The 19,070-nt window shown below is 46.1% G+C and overlaps 1 protein-coding gene across 4 annotated transcripts in view; it reads left to right on the forward strand.

The window, feature by feature from the left end:
* LOC147124979 (fibronectin type-III domain-containing protein 3A-like) overlaps positions 1-19,070 on the forward strand; it is a 175,398-nt gene that overhangs the window by 135,642 nt on the left and 20,686 nt on the right. For 3 of the 4 annotated variants that reach the window (XM_085995568.1, XM_085995578.1, XM_085995559.1), the window contains 4 exons: positions 1,145-1,319; positions 7,929-8,015; positions 9,047-9,185; positions 17,097-17,165. In XM_085995568.1, the coding sequence (XP_085851694.1) occupies positions 1,145-1,319; positions 7,929-8,015; positions 9,047-9,185; positions 17,097-17,165 (470 nt within the window). The remainder of the gene's footprint in view (positions 1-1,144; positions 1,320-7,928; positions 8,016-9,046; positions 9,186-17,096; positions 17,166-19,070) is intronic. The other variant, XM_085995587.1, reaches the window with a different exon arrangement.

Here is a 19,070-nt window from a genome sequence, read left to right on the forward strand (position 1 = left end):
AGCACAGAAGAGGGGTAAATAGCTGAAAATAGATGAAGAAAGAAGAGAGGGACGAAAATAGCATGGAGTAAATTGGATTAAGAATAAGTAGTAAGGAAAAGGGGACTGGTTTATGCAGTGGATCAACCCAATTGTCCTTTTACCTCTGTGACATAAGCTTGAATTCAGTCGAGACTGATGGGAACAACTATCCTCTCCCAATTTTAAACTTTCTGGCATGCTGTCCCTCAGCCCTTCTTCCTCTCTTGGTCTTCCTTTAAAAACATTCTCAAAACCCATCTTATTGACACAGACTTCATTCACCTCTCCAAACATCTCTCCCATGGCTCAGTGTCTATTCCTTTTATTATTTAGCTGTAGATGACCTTGGGGAATCTGGTAGTTTAAAAGCGCTATGTAAACGCATGTTGCTATGGCAATATCGCTTTAAGGAGCTGAGAGAACTGTTTGAATAAGGTACCTGATCGGCAGACTGAGAGTCTTGGAAATCTGACTTAATAGACAGTTCTGTAACAGAAGCAGCTCAGCCTCAAATAAATATATGATGAGCTTTCACTCTTTAGCTAGCTCACTTGGTTGAGCTACCAATCTAAGTGAAAGTGGTGAGATGGAACTCCATGGAGACCAAGGCGTGTTCCACATAAAATTATCGAACAATCTTGATGATGTCTTACTTTGTCTCAAAAACTATTTTGAAGTACCAGTGAAAATTGAGGACAATTATTTTTATCTGCTGCTTTATTCTTCTATAAAGATTTATGTTGTATAATAAATTCAATTAGTTTTAGTCTCAGCTGCAAAATCTGTCGTCATGATTTTTCCATCTATCAGAGCAATATAGTGGCATTTCATAATTTCTAATGTATAGCTCAACAGAAAAATTTAACGGTTCACCTTGAGGCACGTTGTCCCACATAGTGATGTTTTGGTGGAGAGGAAGTGTGGGATTGCCTGTGGAAGCTGACTTTTGCATTGAGCACAAGGTACTGTGAAGAAGCCCAAATTGTACTGTCTACAATTCCCAGTGCCTTTTCATGGGATTGCCAAGCAGTGTTGACCTGTTAAGCTGCCATGGTACCTGCACTGATTAATTGTGAACTTCTTGCATTATATTTTAATTGTTTGTTTTTGGTTCTTCCACCAGTGACTCCAGTGAAACAGTACAATATTACACAGCAGGGAGTGTTCCAGCTGCCCCAGCTCCCCCTCGGCTAATTCGGGCAGGTGTCACATGGATGTCGTTGGAGTGGAGTAGACCTAGTGGTGTTTCATATGATGAATCCGTTACATATATCCTGGAAATGGAAGATGAGAGTTCAGTAAGAAAGATTTTAACAAACTGAATGTATTAAATAGTAATACAGGAAACTGCGCGATATCTGGCACCGACGGGACCGAGCTGCTGCCAATCTATCAAAACTTCCGGATAGACCAGCGCTAATGTTGAAGGATACGGAGGTTTTCATCTCCGTATCTGACAACAAACACTTGCTTAGCAACAGCTTGTAAACACTCGGCCCGTACCTTGGAAGCGTCTCTGAAGCTGTTGCTAAGCTACAGAGACACTTTCCAGAGCCTGACTGTTTTTATTTAAAAAAAGCTAGGGGAAGAAAAAAAACCTAACCAAAACGGCTGCTGATTTCTGCCGTTAGATCGATGTTTCCGGGCATACAACCTCCGGATAAACCAAAATTTCCTGTAACAGAAAATGCTGGAAAAACTCAGCAGGCCAGGCAGCATCCATGGAGAGAGAAACAGAGTTAACGTTTCAGGTCTGGGACCCTTCATCAGAACTGGAAAAAGCTGGCTATGTAACATATTAAGCAGGTGCAGAGACAGGAGGGGAGGAAGGAATTGAAGGAACACACTGTGCTTTTATAAGAGGCAGGAAAGATAAAATGTTGCAAATGGGAATGGCAAAATCATACAGCATGAAAAATGGGGGCAGGGGTTATGGTTTGAAATTGTTGAACTCAATGTTGAGGCCAGAAGGCTTTAAAGTGCCTAATCGAAAGATGAGATGCTGTTCCTCGAGCTTGCGTTGAGCTACATTGGAACAATGTAATAGGTCGAGGACAGAGAGATCAGAGTGGGAGTGAAGCGGTGAATTAAAGTGACAGGCGACCGGAAGCTCAGGGTCACCCTTACGGACTGAACGGAGGTGTTCCGCAAAGCGGTCGCCCAATCTGCATTTGGTCTCCCCAATGTAGAGGAGACCGCATCGTGAGCAGCGAATACAGTATACTAAATTGCAAGAAGTACAAGTAAATCGCTGTTTCACCTGGAAGGGGTGTTTGGGGCCCTGGACAGTGGGAAGGGAGGAGGTATCTCCTGTGCTTGCACGGGAAGGTGCCAGGTGAAGGAGCAGGGCTGTTGGGGGTGATTGAGGAGTGGACCAGAATGTCGCGGAGGGAGCGGTCCCTTCGGAATGCTGAAAGGGAAGGTGAGGGGAAGATGCGTTTGGTGGTAGGATCATATTGGAGGTGGCGGAAATGGCGGAGGATGATCCGTTGAATGTGGAGGCTGGTGGGGTGAAAGGTGAGGACAAGGGGAACCCTATCATGGTTCTGGGAGGGAGGGGAAGGGAAAGGGTGAGAGCAGAAGTACAGGAAATGGAACGGACACGGTCAAGGGCTGTGTCAACCACAGTAGAGGGGAATCCTCGGTTGAGGGAAAAGGAAGACATGTCGGAAGCACTAGTATGGAAGGTGGCTTCGTCAGAACAGATGCAGCGGAGACGGAGAAACTGGGAGAATGGAATAGAGTCCTTACAGGAAGCGGGGTGGAAGCGTAGTCCAGGTAGCTGTGGGAGTCTGTGGGCTTGTAGTGGATGTTTGTCGAAAGCCGATCGCCAGAAATGGAGACGGAGAAGTCAAGGAAGGGAAGGGAAGAGTTGAAGATGGATCATGTGAAGGTGAGGAAAGGGTGGAAATTGAAAGTAAAGTGAATGAACTTATCAAGTTCAGGGCGAAAGCAGGAGATGGCACCGATAGTCATCGATGTACCGGGAAAAAGTGGTGAGGGAGGGGACCCGAGTAGGACTGGAACAAAGAATGTTCCACATATCCCATGAAAATGCCGGCATAGCTAGGGCCCATGTGGGTTCCCATAGCAACATCTTTAATTTGGAGGAAGTGAGTGGAGTCGGAGGAGAAGTTGTTTAATGTGAGAATAAGTTCAGCCAGGCGGAGGAGGGTGGTGGTGGATGGGGACTGATTGGGCCTCTGTTCAAGGAAGAAGCAGAGCGCCCTCAGGCTGTCCTGGTGGGGGACGGAGGTGTAGAGGGATTGGACTTCCATAGTGAAAAGGAGACGGTTGGGGCCAGGAAACTGGAAACTGTTAAAGTGACGGAAGGCATCGAAAGAGTCGCGAATGTAGGTGGGAAGAGACTGGACTAGGGGAAAAAAAAGAGTCGAGATAGGAAGAGATAAGTTCTGTGGGGCAAGAACAGGCTGAAACGATGGGTCTACCAGGGCAGTCCTGTTTGTGGATCTTGGGAAGGAGGTAGAAGCGGGCTGTGCGGGGTTGGGGGACTGAGGTTGGCGGCCATGGAAGGAAGATCTCCAGAGAAGATGAGGTCAGTGACAGTCTTGGAAACAATGGCCTGATGTTTGCTAGTGGGGTCATGGTCCAGGCGGAGGTAGGAGGAGGTGCGGGAGAGTTGGCGTTCAGCTTCCGCACGGTAGAGGTCGGTTCGCCAAACAACAGCACCACCCTTATCAGCAGGTTTAATAATGTTAGGGTTGAATCAGAGAGAACGGAGTGCTGCAAGTTCAGAGGGAGGTAGGTTGGAGCGAGAGAGGGGAGCAGAGAAATTGAGACGGCCGATGCTAACTGCCGATGTGACAATGAAAAGATCTAGAGAGGGGAAGAGGCCAGAGGGAGGGGTCCAGGTAGAATGAGAATTTTGAAAGCAGGAGAAAGGATCAGCTCTGCGGGGGGGAAGGCTCCTGGCCAAAGAAGTGGGCACGGAGACGAAGATGATGGAAAAAGAGCTCCGCATCGTGCCGAGCTCGAAATTCATTGAGATGGGGGCGTAAGGGGATGAAGCTCAGGCCTTGCTGAGGACTGATCGGGGTCAGAGAGGGGAAGGTCAGAGGGGTTAGTGAAAATGCGGCAGGGGTGAGATTGGAAGAAGGGATGGGGTCAGAGGAAAGTGAAGGGGAAGAAGGTTCCGGAGGGGCGTTGATGTCCAAGAGTTGCTGAAGCTTGCGATCCTTGACATAAAGGAAGAAAAAAAGTTTTTTGTTGAAGCATTGGATGAGTCAAAGGATGAAATGGAACTGTGGACCCGGACAGCTTTGAGATAGTGCATCGGTGCTGCTGAAGAGAGAAGTCGAGAGTGTTCATGTGGCGGCGCATGGCGTGGAGCGTGGATCTCAAGATGCGCCGAGAGCAGTAGTTCGAGCAGCAGTAGCCCATTTGCAACATTTTATCTTTCCTGCCTCTTACAAAAGCACATTATGTTCCTTCAATTCCTTCCTCCCCTCCTGTCTCTGCACCTGCTTAATATCCAGCTTTTCCAGTTCTGATGAAGGGTCCCAGACCTGAAACGTTAACTCTGTTTCTCTCTCCATGGATGCTGCCTGGCCTGCTGAGTTTTTCCAGCGTTTTCTGTTATTTCCGATTTCCAGCATCCGCAGTATTTTGCTATTAAATAGTAATTTTAGTCCAATTGGGAAAGTGTGATATGGGCATTTAACAATATTGAACCAGATTCAGTACATTGCCTCTTGCTAATGCCCATAGTCAACCCAATGTAGTGAGATTATTGGGTTTTCTAACAGTAGCTACACTGTAGGACAGAGTATAAATCAAGAAATAATGGGGGCTTGTAAGAAAGGTACTGCAATAATCGTGGACGATTTTAATCTTCATATAGATTGGACAAATCAAATTGGCAAAGGTAGCCTTGAGGACGAGTTCATAGAGTGTATTCAGGACAGTTTCTTAGAACAATGCGTTGTGGAACCAAACGGAACAGGCTATTTTAGATCTGGTGTAATGAGACAGGTGACTCAACCGTGGCTAACAAGGGAAATTAGGGATAACATGAGATCAAAAGAGAGGACATATAAATTGGCCAAAAAAAGCAGCAAACCTGAGGATTGGGAGCAGTTTAGGATTCAGCAAAGGAGGACAAAGGGATTAATTAAGAGGGGGAAAATAGATTATGAAAGTAAGCTTGCAGGGAACATAAAAACTGACTGTAAAAGCTTTTATAGATATGTGAAGAGAAAAAGATTGGTGAAGTCAAGCATAGGTTCCTTACAGTCAGAATCAGGGGAATTTATAATGGGGAACAAAGAAATGGCAGACCAATTTTTGGTTCTGTCTTCACGAAGGAGGACACAAATAACCTCACAGAGTTGTCGGGGAATATAGGGACTAATGAGAGGGAGGAACTGAAAGAAATCAGTATTTGTAGGGAAATGGTGTTGGGGAAGTTGACGGGACTGAAAGCCGATAAATCCCCAGGGCCTGATAATCTACATCCTAGGGTACTTAAGGAAGTGGCCCTGGAGATAGTAGATGCATTGCTGGTCATCTTCCAGAACTCGATAGACTCTGGAACAGTACCCATGGATTGGAGGGTAGCTAATGTTACCCCACTATTCAAAAAAGGTGGTAGAGAAAATGTGGGGTATTATAGACCGGTAAGCCTGACATCGGTAGTGGGGAAAATGCTAGAGTCCATTATAAAAGATGTAATAGCAGAGCACTTGGAGAGCAGTGACGGGATCGGACAAAGTCCATGGATTTACAAAGGGGTAAATCGTGCTTGACTAATCTACTGGAATTTTTTGAGGATGTAACTGGTAGAATAGATAAGGGAGAACCAGTGGATGTGGTGTATTTGGACTTTCAGAAGGCTTTCGATAAGGTCCCGCATAAGAGATTAGCTTGCAAAATTAAGTCACATGGGATTGGGGGCAGGGTATTGACTTGGATAGAGAACTGGTTGGCAGATAGAAAGCAAAGAGTTGGAATAAACGGGTCGTTTTCCGTGTGGCAGGCAGTGACTAGTGGGGTACCGCAAGGATCGGTCCTAGGACCCCAGCTGTTCACAATATATATTAATTATCTGGACGAGGGAATTGGATGTAGTATCTCCAAATTTGCAGACAACACAAAGCTGGGTGGGAGGGTATGCTGTGAGGAGGATGTCGTGAAACTCCAGTATGATTTGGACAGGTTGGGTGATTGGGCAGAAACATGGCAAATGCACTATAATGTGGATAAATGTGAGGTTATCCACTTTGGTGGCAAAAACAGGAAGGCACATTATTATTTGGCAATAGATTGGGAGAAGGGGAAGTGCAAAGAGACCTGGGTGTTCTTGTGCACCAGTCGCTGAAGGTAAGCATGCAGGTGCAGCAGGCGGTTAAGAAGGCAAATGGTATGTTGGCCTTCGTAGCAAGAGGGTTCGAGTACAGGAACAAGGATGTCTTGCTGCAGTTGTACAGGGCCTTGGTGAGACCGCACCTTGAGTATTGTGTGCCGTTTTGGTCGCCTTATCTGAGGAAGGATGTTCTTGCCATGGAAGGAGTGCAGCGAAGATTCACCAGGCTGATACCTGGGATGGCAGGAATGACGTATGAGGAGAGATTGTGTCGATTGGGCTTGTACTCACTGGAGTTTAGAAGATTGAGAGGGGATCTCATCGAAACCTATAAAATTCTGTCAGGCCTGGACAGACTAGATGCAGGAAGGATGTTCCCGATGGCCGGGGAGTCCAGAACTAGGGGTCATAGTCTAAGGATAAGGGGTAAGCCATCTCGGACTGAAATGAGGAGGAATTTCTTCACCCAGAGAGTGGTGAACCTGTGGAATTCTCTGCCACAGAGGGTGGTGGAGGCCAGTTCATTAAATATATTCAAGAAAGAATTGGATATATTTCTTGAGGCTAAAGGGATCAAGGGATATGGGGAGAAGGCAGGGACAGGGTACTGAATTTGGATGATCAGCCATGATCTCATTGAATGGCGGAGCAGGCTCGAGGGGCTGAATGGCCTACTCCTGCTCCTATCTTCTATATGTTTCTATGTCTATGATTAATTAATCTCATAGTAAAGGATCCTCTAGGGAAGAGTGATCATAATATGATAGAATTTCACATTCAGTTTGAGGGTGAGAAACTTGGGTCTGAAACTAGTGTCTTAAACTTAAATAAAGGCAATTAAAGAACAGAACATAATTTTAAAATTAGAGCTAGAACATTTAGGAGAGAAATCAGGAAGCACTTTTTTACACACAGGGTCGTAGAAATCTGGAAATCTCTGCCCAAAAGGCTGTAGATTCTGGGTCAATTGGAGCTTTCAGGACTGAGATCGCTAAAGTTTTGTTAGGTAAGGGTATCAAGGGATATGGCGCAAAAGCGGGTACATGGAGTTGAGGTACAGCTCGGCCATGATCTAATTGAATGGTGCAGCAGACTTGAGGGGCTGAATGGTCTATTCTTGTTCCTATACTCCTTGTAATTTTCATAATATTTACAGTTGACAGTTCCATCAGTTATTTGCCTAGCCACAAGAGGGAACTCATATTAATCACCACAGTTTATATTTCTGTAGGAGAGGAATTTTTTTTGCTGTATTGTAAATATTAATTTGTCTTGTACAAAGAAAATGAGCACAAATTTGGCACGTGGAAATTGCTAACCTCTGGTCAGTTATGGACAGCACATTTTCAAAAGGCAAACTATCCCAGTTGAAATTCACGTCCCAGTGGAGGAAATGTGATTGTTTCTGACTTGTTAAGCATTGTTGTTTTTGGCTAGTTATTGAAAGTCACATGGGTAAAAAAGGAGGGAATTGGGACTATTCTGTAAAAAGATTTTATTTTTGCAAGTTACTGTTATGATGTACAAACTGCAAGCTTAACTTGTAAAATTATTTGTAACTACATTTAAAAAAAATATGTTATAGGGCTATGGTTTTAAGGCTAAGCACAATGGAGATGAGCTCGCTTGTACTTTAAAAAATCTCAGACGGAGTACCTCCTTCAATTTCAGAGTAAGTGCTATTTGCTTGTTCAAGTCTTTATTTTAATTTTAACACCACTCGCAATGCCCTTTGAATTATCCGATTCAGATCATAAAAAGTATTAGTTCCCAAGTGAGGAAGGAAAATAATCAACCAGGGCGCCTACTTAGTGTTATCCAGTGACCCCCGTTGGAAAGTGTGTGGATGTTGTATCAGTACTGGCTGTGATGCCTACTGTATTTGAATAGACTGAGACTTGCTGAGGCTGAAGTATCACGAATGATCACTTCAGTGAGATATTGAAGGATAGCTGTTTACCTGGAATTTCAGGAGTAGAAGAGATGAGAACTTGGCAGGGCAGGCGGTAATGTCTCTTTGATACTCTCGGTGTTGCTACTAGTCTCCGTCTTCTCTTCCATGGCACATGAGGCTGTTTTTACATCCAGCAGACTGTGCTGCGGGCTGTTTCTGTAACAAAGTCCCTTTTTTAAAAACATGAACAGGTCGTCAGCCTGACTCTGAATTCCCTAACAGGAGACCTGGCTAGAGGCGATGGGGAGTCGCCACTCCACTCCAGTCGGATGCAAGTTCCCTGCTGGCTGCCAATCCAGTATTCAGGGGCTGGAGTTCTCATCTCCTTGTTTGCCAGGGCTGGGGTGGGGGGCACTCCACTCCCATTGGACACACATTCCCCACTGGATGCCAATCTAGTATTCGGCGGCCGGAGTTCTCGTCTCCTGCTTGCCAGTGCTGGGGTGGGGGGCACTCCACTCCACTCCCATTGGACACAAGTTCCCCGCTGGATGCCAACCCAGTATTAAGAGACTGAAGCTCTCGTCTCCACTTGCTGGGCAGTAGTCTTTATAATGTATCAAAATTATTAGTTCAAAAGAATTGCTGGAAGTAGCGTTTTATCACAATTATACATTTGATCTGTCACTATATGGGGATAAATGAGCTGTGTACGGAAGAGTCATTTTCTTTGTTTTTTGCATGCTGTTACAAGTCTCTTGTTTTCAGTCTTTAAGCATTAACTTGATTATCTTTTCTTTAATATGCAGGTCTTTGCCTGTAATAGTGAAGGCAAAAGTAACCCGAGTGAGGTTGTGGAATATTGCACGTGTCCTGATATGCCTGGACCCCCCAGTAAACCAAGTATAAAGGGAAAAGTTCATGCCTACAGTATAAAGGTTATGTGGGGTAAGCCACATCTGATGCATTAATTGAGTCCATTGTGAAAGAAACTCATTACAATAATCTCTCCTAATTAAAATTGTGTTTTTTTTCCAAACTGCGTGGCTTTTATTGAATTATGTGCATGCAGCCAATCTGCATTGGTAGTAGGTGGGGAATGTGTATGTCACACTTGCAAGTGTCACATATGTAAATAATTTCCAAAAAGGATGAACTACTGTTAGTTGCCATTATTTGCATGACATGCTGCTGAAGTGGCAGGAGATCCAAGAATGAATCAGTAATGAGCAAGTTGGAAAACTACCAATGAAGAGTCGGCAGATAATTGTAAATAAAATTGCACAAAATAATTGTTTTAAAAAATGTTTATGGCCACCTTTTTTTTTTTCAGTTACTTAAGGGCATAGTGACAAAGATTTGTACACATACACACACAAATTTGAACAATTCACAAAACTATCTTTAAATTTATCCATAAAAATTCCCTTCCCTCCTGGAAGTGTGTCATTGATTTTTGCCTCCAGAAGCCTAATCTCTCTCAGGGCCTGGAGTTTTGCTCCTTTCTTGGAGCTTGCTTTGTGCAGTTTGGACTACAGTCCTGATATTTCTTTCGGTCTTCATGCATGTGTGATGAATTAAACATTACACTTTGAAGTTTTGTCATTCTTTATTAGATATTTTGTAATGTATCATAGTTAGAGCAGCTGCAATCCTTGTATAAATGCTTTAATACACTTACAAAGTTTATTTCACTGAGATTTACTGTTTTCCTGCCTTAGTTATTCACAGTTTTCTAATTTTTCATGCTGCAGAAAAATCAATAGATGGCCTGTTGCCACTGCAGCTGTTGGCTGCTTACTGTGTATAGAAAACATGAAGGAAGCACTAGAAGCCTCAAATGAGGCAGTAAATAAATGTTATGCTGTTTATATGCTCAGATATATTATTTCATTGCCTCATCTTTGATATTTTCCTGATTTGTTTATTCTCCTAAAAAATTTAATTAATGAAATGGCCTCAGAGCTGCTCGCTGCTCACTCCGATTGATTTTCATTTTTAAAAATCAGTATTTTCCTTGCTTCGGTTTTGTCAGGTGAGATGTAGATTTTTTTTTTTGCCCCTTTTAATATTATACAACTCTTCCGTGTAACATACATTTCCTGTGACATTCACACCTACTACCACTCACGCTTTTGATGTTACACTTGAGCATGTCCGCCAAGAAACCCACAGAAATCTGCTAGTTCGTAACAACAGTAATCCCCTGTGTGGTTCCCCACATAAGTGAGAGGATGTAATCCTTTACTTTTAGAGTGGTGTTTGTTACTTTACCCGAGACACTGATTTGTGGTAACAAGTTACTTTTTTTAATGGGTGTAGGATAAATTACGTGGGTTTGAAAAGTCTTGAGTATTTGTAAGGAAAGTATTCAGGATTTAAAAGATTTGGAGGCAGATGTTCAGGAACAAAAGTAGTGGGGATTGGGGTTCGACGTTTGGGGTCAAAAATAGCGAGGAATGGGCATGGGGGAAAGCACAGGGGAAGAAAAAGCAGTAAATAATGGGGTTCAATTTTTTTAATTCCTGAGGAATGGGATTTAATTACTACAACGGGGATTTAATTACAGTAACATGGCTGGGAATAAAAAAAAACTAACTAGTAAGTCAGAGTTTAAAAGAGTGGGGACAAGAATTCAAAAACAAAAAAAAGCTCCACAATGAGGGAAGGGAGAAGTGTATAAAGCAGGATTAAGCAGGATTAGGAATTTGAAGAGAAATAGAGCCAAAGAGACTTAAAAATAGGCCAGGAAATACCAAGAAAGTGTGTGTTGAGCAGGACCAGCAATATAATAAGAATATTAGCCAAAGAGGGTGGGGTGCAAAAGAGCAGGGCAGGGAATTAAAATAGAAGCAATCGGAGGTTAAAAGCTTCACGCATCTGGCAGAGCTAGGAGTGTTGCAGGAGATGGCAAGATGTGGGTTTGGAAGCTGGCAGCTGTAATCTTGTGGGGCAATGCAGAGGGAACCAGCAACATTTTGGGGCAGGATAATTCAGGCATTTTAATGTAGCTGGAAGAGGAGCATGGCCAGAGAGTTTGTGTACAGCCAGGAGGGAAGCAGGGTCTGAGGCTGATCCAGACAGGCAAAGTTGCAGTTGATTTCCAGCGTTGTGTTGAGCAGACAGCAAAGCAGAGGAGTTGAGAGAAACCAGAGGTGGTGCAATAGCACTACCTACTATCCGGTGACCTGCAATGACGGCTTTAAAGAACTGACAATAAATGTGGATGCAGAAGTTTCCCGTTATAAAATGTTGACGTAGGGTTTTCCCATTATAAATGCTAACATACAAACCGTGACTTCAAGTGTAACAGGGATTTGGTGTCATATAAAAGACCTTGACTATAACATTTAATAGATATAAAATGTGTGTGTGTGTGTGTTAAATATATTTATGTACGTACCTGAAATAAGAAGTCAAAAGCAATCAGCAGATAAGGCATAGTGGTTAGCACTGTTGCCTCACAGCGCCAGGGACCCGGGTTCAAATCTGGCCTCGGGCGACTGTGTGTGGAGTTTGCACATTCTCCCTGTGTCTGCGTGGGTTTCCTCCGGGTGCTCCGGTTTCCTCCCACAGTCCAAAGATGTGCGGGTTAGGTTGATTTGGCTATGATAAATTGACCCTTAGTGTTAGGGGATTAAATACGTGGGGTTACGGGGATAGGGTGGGATATGTGTCGGTGCAGGCTCAATGGGCCGAAATGGCCTCTATCTGCACTGTGGGGATTCTGTGATTCTGTGAAAATGTTAATACAAGACTCAAATTCTGAAAGAACTGCAGCATTATTGATGTTTGGAGGGAGATTGTGGTTAAATTTCCTGAAATTAAACATCTTTATTTTACTCCAACCTTTAAGTTATGTTATGTACTATTGCAGAGCTATTCATAAAAGGAGGAATAGTACAAATTAATCTTTTTGTTCTATATTTTTTGGTTTACTGCCAAAACCTAAACCGATGGCACAGTCTGTTCAGATAATATTCTAGTTAAGGAGCTGCTTTGATCAGTCTCATAGAAGACTTTTAAAAGGAAATATAATTTTTACTATTCTTGCTCAAAAACATTATGGGGGCGAAATTGGGTTGTTAGCGCCACCGATTATCGCCTAAAGAGGCCGAAAAGTGGGGCGATAGCCAATTTCTGTGCGGTCGCAGGGAACCTAGCGCCTCGCCCCATATTGACCATGCATTTAGCGCCGGAGCAAAATCTTAGCGCGCAGGCGCAGGCTGATCATGACGTCATTCCATGGTGCAACGCCTTTTTAGCGCCCCGGACCGGAAATTGGGTGGCGTCCGCCTCTGTTGGGCCTGGCGCGAATAGTGACAATTCACTGGAACGTTCCCCAGGCACACTCGGAGTAGGGGGGGTGCTGTTTAAAGGGGACACCACTGTTCTGAAAACGTCAGCCCTTTTGTGAACGCAACTTGTTGGCTGGTTTGATACAGTTGAGCAGCTGCAGTGCTAGAGCCTTATTGCCATTCAACCAGCGGTGCCAGAGGACCTTTAGCACTGTGAACATTACCTAGCTGCTGGTAACAGCTTACAACCTTCACCTTGATCACTCTTATTATGGGGGCTGCTCTGGAAGGGGACATCCTGCTGCTAGAACATCTTGGGAGGGCACAGAGACGGAGGGAGAGAGGGCCAGGAGTGGCCAGACGGAGGAGGGCCAACAGACGTCGCCACACCAGACCGTACGCAGCGAGGGTTTTCAGACAGCAGTTCTCCTACCACAACATGTCGGAGGAGCAGTGTGTCAGAAGGCTGCGATTCCATAAGGAGGTGGTGACTGAGCTGTGCCAGCTGCTTCAGGATGATCTGCCGCGCATACGGTGCAGGACATCTCTGTCGGTGCCTGTAAAGGTTACTGTAGACCTCAATTTCTTTGCCAGCGGCTCCTTTCAGGCCGCGACTGGGGACACAGCTAACATTTCCCAGTTTGCGGTGCATTGCTGCATCCGCCAAGTTGCAGATGCCCTATATAACAGGAGGCGGCAATTTATTTCGTTCCCTTTGACACCGGAGAAGCAGCAGGAGCGCACAGAAGGCTTTGCGGCAATAGCTGGCTTCCCCATGGTGCAGGGCGCCATTGACTGTACGCACGTGGCTTTGCGGGCGCCTATGAACAATCCCGAGGATTACCGCAACCGCAAGGGGTTCCACTCCCTTAATGTACAGCTGGTGTGTGACCACCGGCTGCTGATCCTCGCAGTCAACGCACAATTCCCTGGCAGCAGCCACGACGCTTTCATCCTGCGTCAGACCACAGTGGCAGACCTTTTTGAGGCCCTGGCTCACCCACGAGGCTGGCTTCTCGGAGATAAGGGCTATCCTCTGTGCCCATGGCTTATGACCCCGCTACGTTCGCCCAGCACCCAGGCAGAGGAGAACTACAACTCCAGCCATCAGGCGACGCGGAACACTGGCGAGCACAATTGGCGTGCTGAAGCAGCGGTTCCGATGTCTCGACCATTCGGGGGGCGCCCTGCAGTACTCGCCGGAGCGAGTCGCCCACATCGTCGTTGTCTGCTGCATGCTCCACAACCTCGCCATCCAACGCACCCAGCCAATGCCAGCCGAGCTTGAAGGACAAGCAGAGGAGGAGGCGGAGGCGGCAGAGGAGGAGGAGGAGGAGGAGGAGGAGGAAGACTGGAGGGTTCCCGAAACTGGAAGGGCCGTTCGTCAGAGGCTCATAACGAATCGTTTCTAGGCCCCACTGACGGATTGCTTGGTGTGTTTGGGAGAGGACCATCCGGTTCACCCAAAGCCCTATGAAGGACAGATTAAGTGTAAATAGTTTAGATGTCCAGTGTAAATTAAAAAAATTCTTTATTTTCAAAAAAGTGGAGCCTTCCAACTACATAAAGCAATTGCAGCAGAAAGCAAAACTAACGAAATAACACTTAAGTAACGGCTTAACACATAACTAAGGATTTAACACAAAAGTAACGGCAAAACACATAACGACGGATTTAACACATCAGCAAGGAAATACAACTTTAATGTCTGCCAAACCCGCGACAGTAACCAACACATCCCCATCATTCACAAGAGCTGTAGAGGGCCTTGAAATGTTCAACCTCGCCGTCTCCGAAGCTCCCTCGACCTTTGACCCCTTGATGGGCTTCGACTTCTCTTTCTGGAACGCCCCCTTCCCTCCCTGCAGCTCCTCATTAATTGGACCCCAGTGGCTGCATCAAGGCTGGGGGAGGCCTGCTGAGTGGCCGAAAGCGCAGAAGCCCCTGAGGGACGGGCTGGACGACCTCTGGGCTTGGAGGGCTCGGGTGCTGGCTGGTCCAACTGCTCATGGGCGGATGCAGTCTGTCCTGCAGGTGGTGGCAGCTGCAGTGGAGACGTGCCAGTGGTGGCATCAGGAATGCTGACATCCTGAGAGCGGACACCTGCTCCGTGGGCATGCGACACACTGGCACTCTGACGGGGCAGCAGCGCAGCATGCGCCCCAATCGGCTGGCCCACAGATTGATGCCCTGCTGTGGTGCTGCAAGGGCCCCGGGTGATTCTACCTGATCCTTCAACGGTGGCAGCAGTCAGTGCTCGCGTGGCCTCAATCTGCGCCTGCATGAGGACAGCGAGTGACTGCGTGGCAGGTGCCAGTGCTTCGATGAAGCCCTGGAAAGTCCTTCCCAGTGCTTCGGAGAAGCCCTGGTCACTCCTTTCCTGTGCATCGGTGAAGCCCTGGACACTCCTTTCCTGTGCATCGGTGAAGCCCTGGACAGTCCTTTCCTGTGCATCGGAGAAGGCCTGCGCACTCCTTTCCTGTGCTGCACCGAAGTCCTGGAGACTCCCTGCCGGTGTGTCAATGGCTTCAGGCAGCCTTGCCACTGCAGCGATCAGCTCATTGTGCCTGAGCCGAGCCTGGGCGCACATTTCAGCTAGGGACCGAACATCCTCTGCGCTCTGTGCAGCAGTCATGGTGGCCTGACTCGGCCTCCGGGGAGACGGCACTGAGCTTCCCTTCCCCCCCCCCCCCCCTGCGTTGGTGCAGCCCGCTGGTTCCTGGAGCTGGTTCCTCATCAGAGGCACCCCCTCCCCCCCCGCTCCCCTCCAGGGAAGAACTATCCCCACTCTGCAGCTGGCGTGCCTCCCCTGAGGCTGGCACGAAAGGTCCGGCTTCCTCCAGCTGGTCGCCTCCGGACTCGGTGGGACTGGCAGCTTGAGGGCCCGGCTCCCGATCTGGTGATGCAGCATCTGAAAGCAGGGAGGTTGAAGGGTGGCTTTAGCGAGAGGAGAGCGTGGCAGCAAGGGATGCAAGATTGGTGCAATGCTATGACATGGGTCCACAGTGAAAAAGAATGCCGGTGGGGGGTCACAAGTGGAAGGACACCGATCAAAAAGGTCATAACCTTACCATCGCCGTGCACAATGGGGTCGGCTGCTCCACTGGTGACAGGACCAGTCAGGCGGCCGCCAACAATCTGGTGCACTCGCTCCTCCAGGTCCGTCAGGTTCTGGAGGTTTGGAGGTCCTCCACCGGTCCGGAGCTGTTCTCGCCGGTTCCTTGCCAGCTTGGACTGCAGGAGAAAGGACAGGAACTGATGAGACATCATGGCCTCATCTGTCATGTCATGCCCCCCCTTGGTGGAATAGCCCTGACATCATGGCGTCAGCTGTATGTGCAAGTGTGTTCCCAGAAAGGGCCATGGGTGCGTGCTGACAGATGGCCAGTGGGGCATGGTGCACCCATTGGCCATAAAGTCAGGTGCAGATGAAGGCATGAGGAGGACTGCAAAAACATCACTCACCCTGACGACCCGAGTGAGGTCGTTGAATTTCTTGCGGCACTGCAATGGAGTCCTGACCACCAGGCTGCTGGAGTTCACCCTCTGAGTGATGGCCCTCCATGCTCTGCGGTAATCCTGCTGACTAGGCCTCCTGCCATTGTCCGCGTACAGGACCGCTCGACGGCGCTCCACTCTGCCTACCAATGCATCATCCGTGAAGCACTCTGCTCTTTGCTTTGCCCTCTCCATCCTCAAAGTTTTAAGCGCAGAACAAAACACAGCGCCGAAATTCAGTTCTGCAGGGCGCAGAGTGTGGCTGCTAATCCTTCTGGACCCACCCCTTTAAGAGCTGGCCGGCTCATGACTCTCTCGTGATCATCGATGATTGACTGCACCTGCGCTGCACCCGGCCGCCCCGATATTGAGTTGCGCCGCCATGTTAGCGCCCTAAGTTTACCGTGCAACGCCTGATTTAGCGCCGCGATCACCTTAGGGGCGCTACGACCCAATATCGCGCTAAATTGCGCCTGGCGCAAAACTTTGCGCAGCGCCAAGTCTAACACCCCAAGCGGGGCTATACCCAATTTCTAGGCCTATATTTCATATATCTAACTGTGAAAGGAACATAGCAGAAACTGTAAAAGAAATGTTGATTGAAACATGAAACCAACATTTGATGTGTGTGTTTTTGTGTAATACCTGTCAGATAAATGTAAATTTGTGACAAATATGACCTGATTTCCCAAGGAAATAATCTATTTTCTGAATGTTACAAGTTACTGTCTGAGATTCTAACTGATGATGTTGGCCTGACCTTGATGAAACCACCTATGTAGCTGAATACTGTACATTAATTATATTAAATTGAACCCAGCTAAGTCCCATGCCTCTTGATAGGGTTGTGTGCTTTGAAAAAGAAATAGACCTGTCAAACACAGTGACCCATGTGGAAGAGCAAGTTCCCGGACTACTGGCTTTTATGGTCAATGTGTTTGAGCAATGCAGTGGGAGAATCCTAGTTACACTGAAATCTTTAGTGATAGTTTAGACAGGTAAAAGAACTGCATTTGTCTTCTGAAGTATTAGTCCTGTTTAAGCCTTCAATTTTTTTTTGCAGACCCACCAAAAGATAATGGAGGGTCAGAGATTACCAAGTATGTACTGGAAGTATCAGATGGGTTGAATGGTATGTATATTTATTTATCTTTTACTCCAGGTCTTCTCAAATAAATATATATATTTTATATATATATATATATATGTATCTGCCAAATCTTGCCTGTAGTGTAAACAGTCCTATTTTGTTCATCACCGAGTGGTGAAATGTATCATTCAGTTGGTTAACAGTCATGTTTGACACTTGGTAAATTTGTGTATGGTGCCGATATTGATTAATCCAGCTGTTTTCTTTCTCCACTTCGACACTGCAGCACTAGTTTCCTTCTTCATCTTCCACAACTAAAAAAAGGAAACCAAAAGTTTTGATTTCAAGATGGCATTAGAAAAACATTCTAGGTCCTGGGACACAAGCTGTATTAGTACACATTTTGTTGCAGTGTAAAATGCATGTTAACAAATAAAATGCATTCTGCTTAATACTAAAAATGAGTTCTGGCAAATTTGGGAACAGAAATATTTTTGATTTGAGAGTTAGCAAAGTATGGAGTGGGATACAAATCGGTTTGCATAAAATTGTTTTGAAAATGAAATTAGAAACATTTCTTCATCATTTGTTTATCCCATGACAAATTTTCATGATTCCCCTAGACAGTGTTGCTTTATTTTTGCTTTGCTGCCTGTTGGATATTTAAGTTTCAAGACAAATATATATAAATTTTTTTAGATCCAAGAGATCATTCATTTAGAAAAATGGAACATACATTTATATATCGCCTTTCATGTCCTCCTGGACATTCCAAAGTGCTTAACAGTCAATTAATTACTTTTGACGTATACTTCCTGTTTCGTAACCAAGCACATCGTAAGGTCCCACAAACAGCAATGAGATAAGTGACCAGTTAATCTGTTTCGATGGTGTTGGTCGAAGGATAAATATTGGCCAAGACAAAGGGAAAGCTCCCCTGCTCGCCTTGAAATAGTGTCATATGATCTTTTACATACACTGAGGCCTCATCTGCAGACTCGATTGTAACATTTCATCCGAAAGACAATACCGCAGACAGTGCAGCACTCTTTCAGTACTGCATTGAAATGCCAGCCTGGATTATGTACTAAAGTCCTGGAGTGGGGCTTGAGCCCACAACCTTCTGACTAAAGGTAAATCGTGCTTGACTAATCTGGAATTTATTGAGGATGTAACTGGTAGAATAGATAAGGGCGAACCAGTCGATGTGTATTTGATAAGAGATTAGCGTGTAAAGTTAAAGCACATGGGATTGGGGGTAAGGTACTGACTTGGATAGAAAACTGGTTGGCAGACAGGAAGCAGAGTTGGAATAAACGGGTCTTTTTCCGAGTGGCAGCCAGTGACTAGTGGGGTACCGCAGGGATCGGTGCTAGGACCCCAGCTATTCACAATATATATTAATGATCTAGATGTAATATCACCAAGTTTGCAGACGACACAAAGCTGGGTGGGTGTGTGTGCTGTGAGGAGGATGCAGAGAAACTCCAGTACGATTTGGACAGGTTGGGTGATTGGGCAGATGCAGTATAATGTGGATAAATGCGAGGTTATCCACTTTGGTGGCAAAAACGGGAAGGCAGATTATTATCTGAATGGCAATAGATTGGGAGAAGGGGAAGTGCAACGAGACCTGGGTGTCCTTGTGCACCAGTCGCTGAAAGTAAGCATGCAGGTGCAGCAGGTGGTTAAGAAGGCAAATGGTATGTTGGCCTTTGTAGCGAGAGGATTCGAGTACAGGAGCAAGGATGTCTTGCTGCAGTTGTACAGGGCCTTGGTGAGACCACACCTTGAGTATTGTGTGCAGTTTTGGCCGCCTTATCTGAGGAAGGATGTTCTTGCCATGGAGGGAGTGCGGCAAAGATTCACCAGACTGATACCTGGGATGGCAGGAATGACGTATGAAGAGATTGGGTCGATTAGGCTTATATTCGCTGGAGTTTAGAA

Source organism: Somniosus microcephalus, chromosome 1 (assembly GCF_052327205.1).
Source record: "Somniosus microcephalus isolate GS21.2 chromosome 1, FLI_Smic_1.0, whole genome shotgun sequence".
Taxonomy (NCBI): Eukaryota; Metazoa; Chordata; class Chondrichthyes; order Squaliformes; family Somniosidae; genus Somniosus; species Somniosus microcephalus.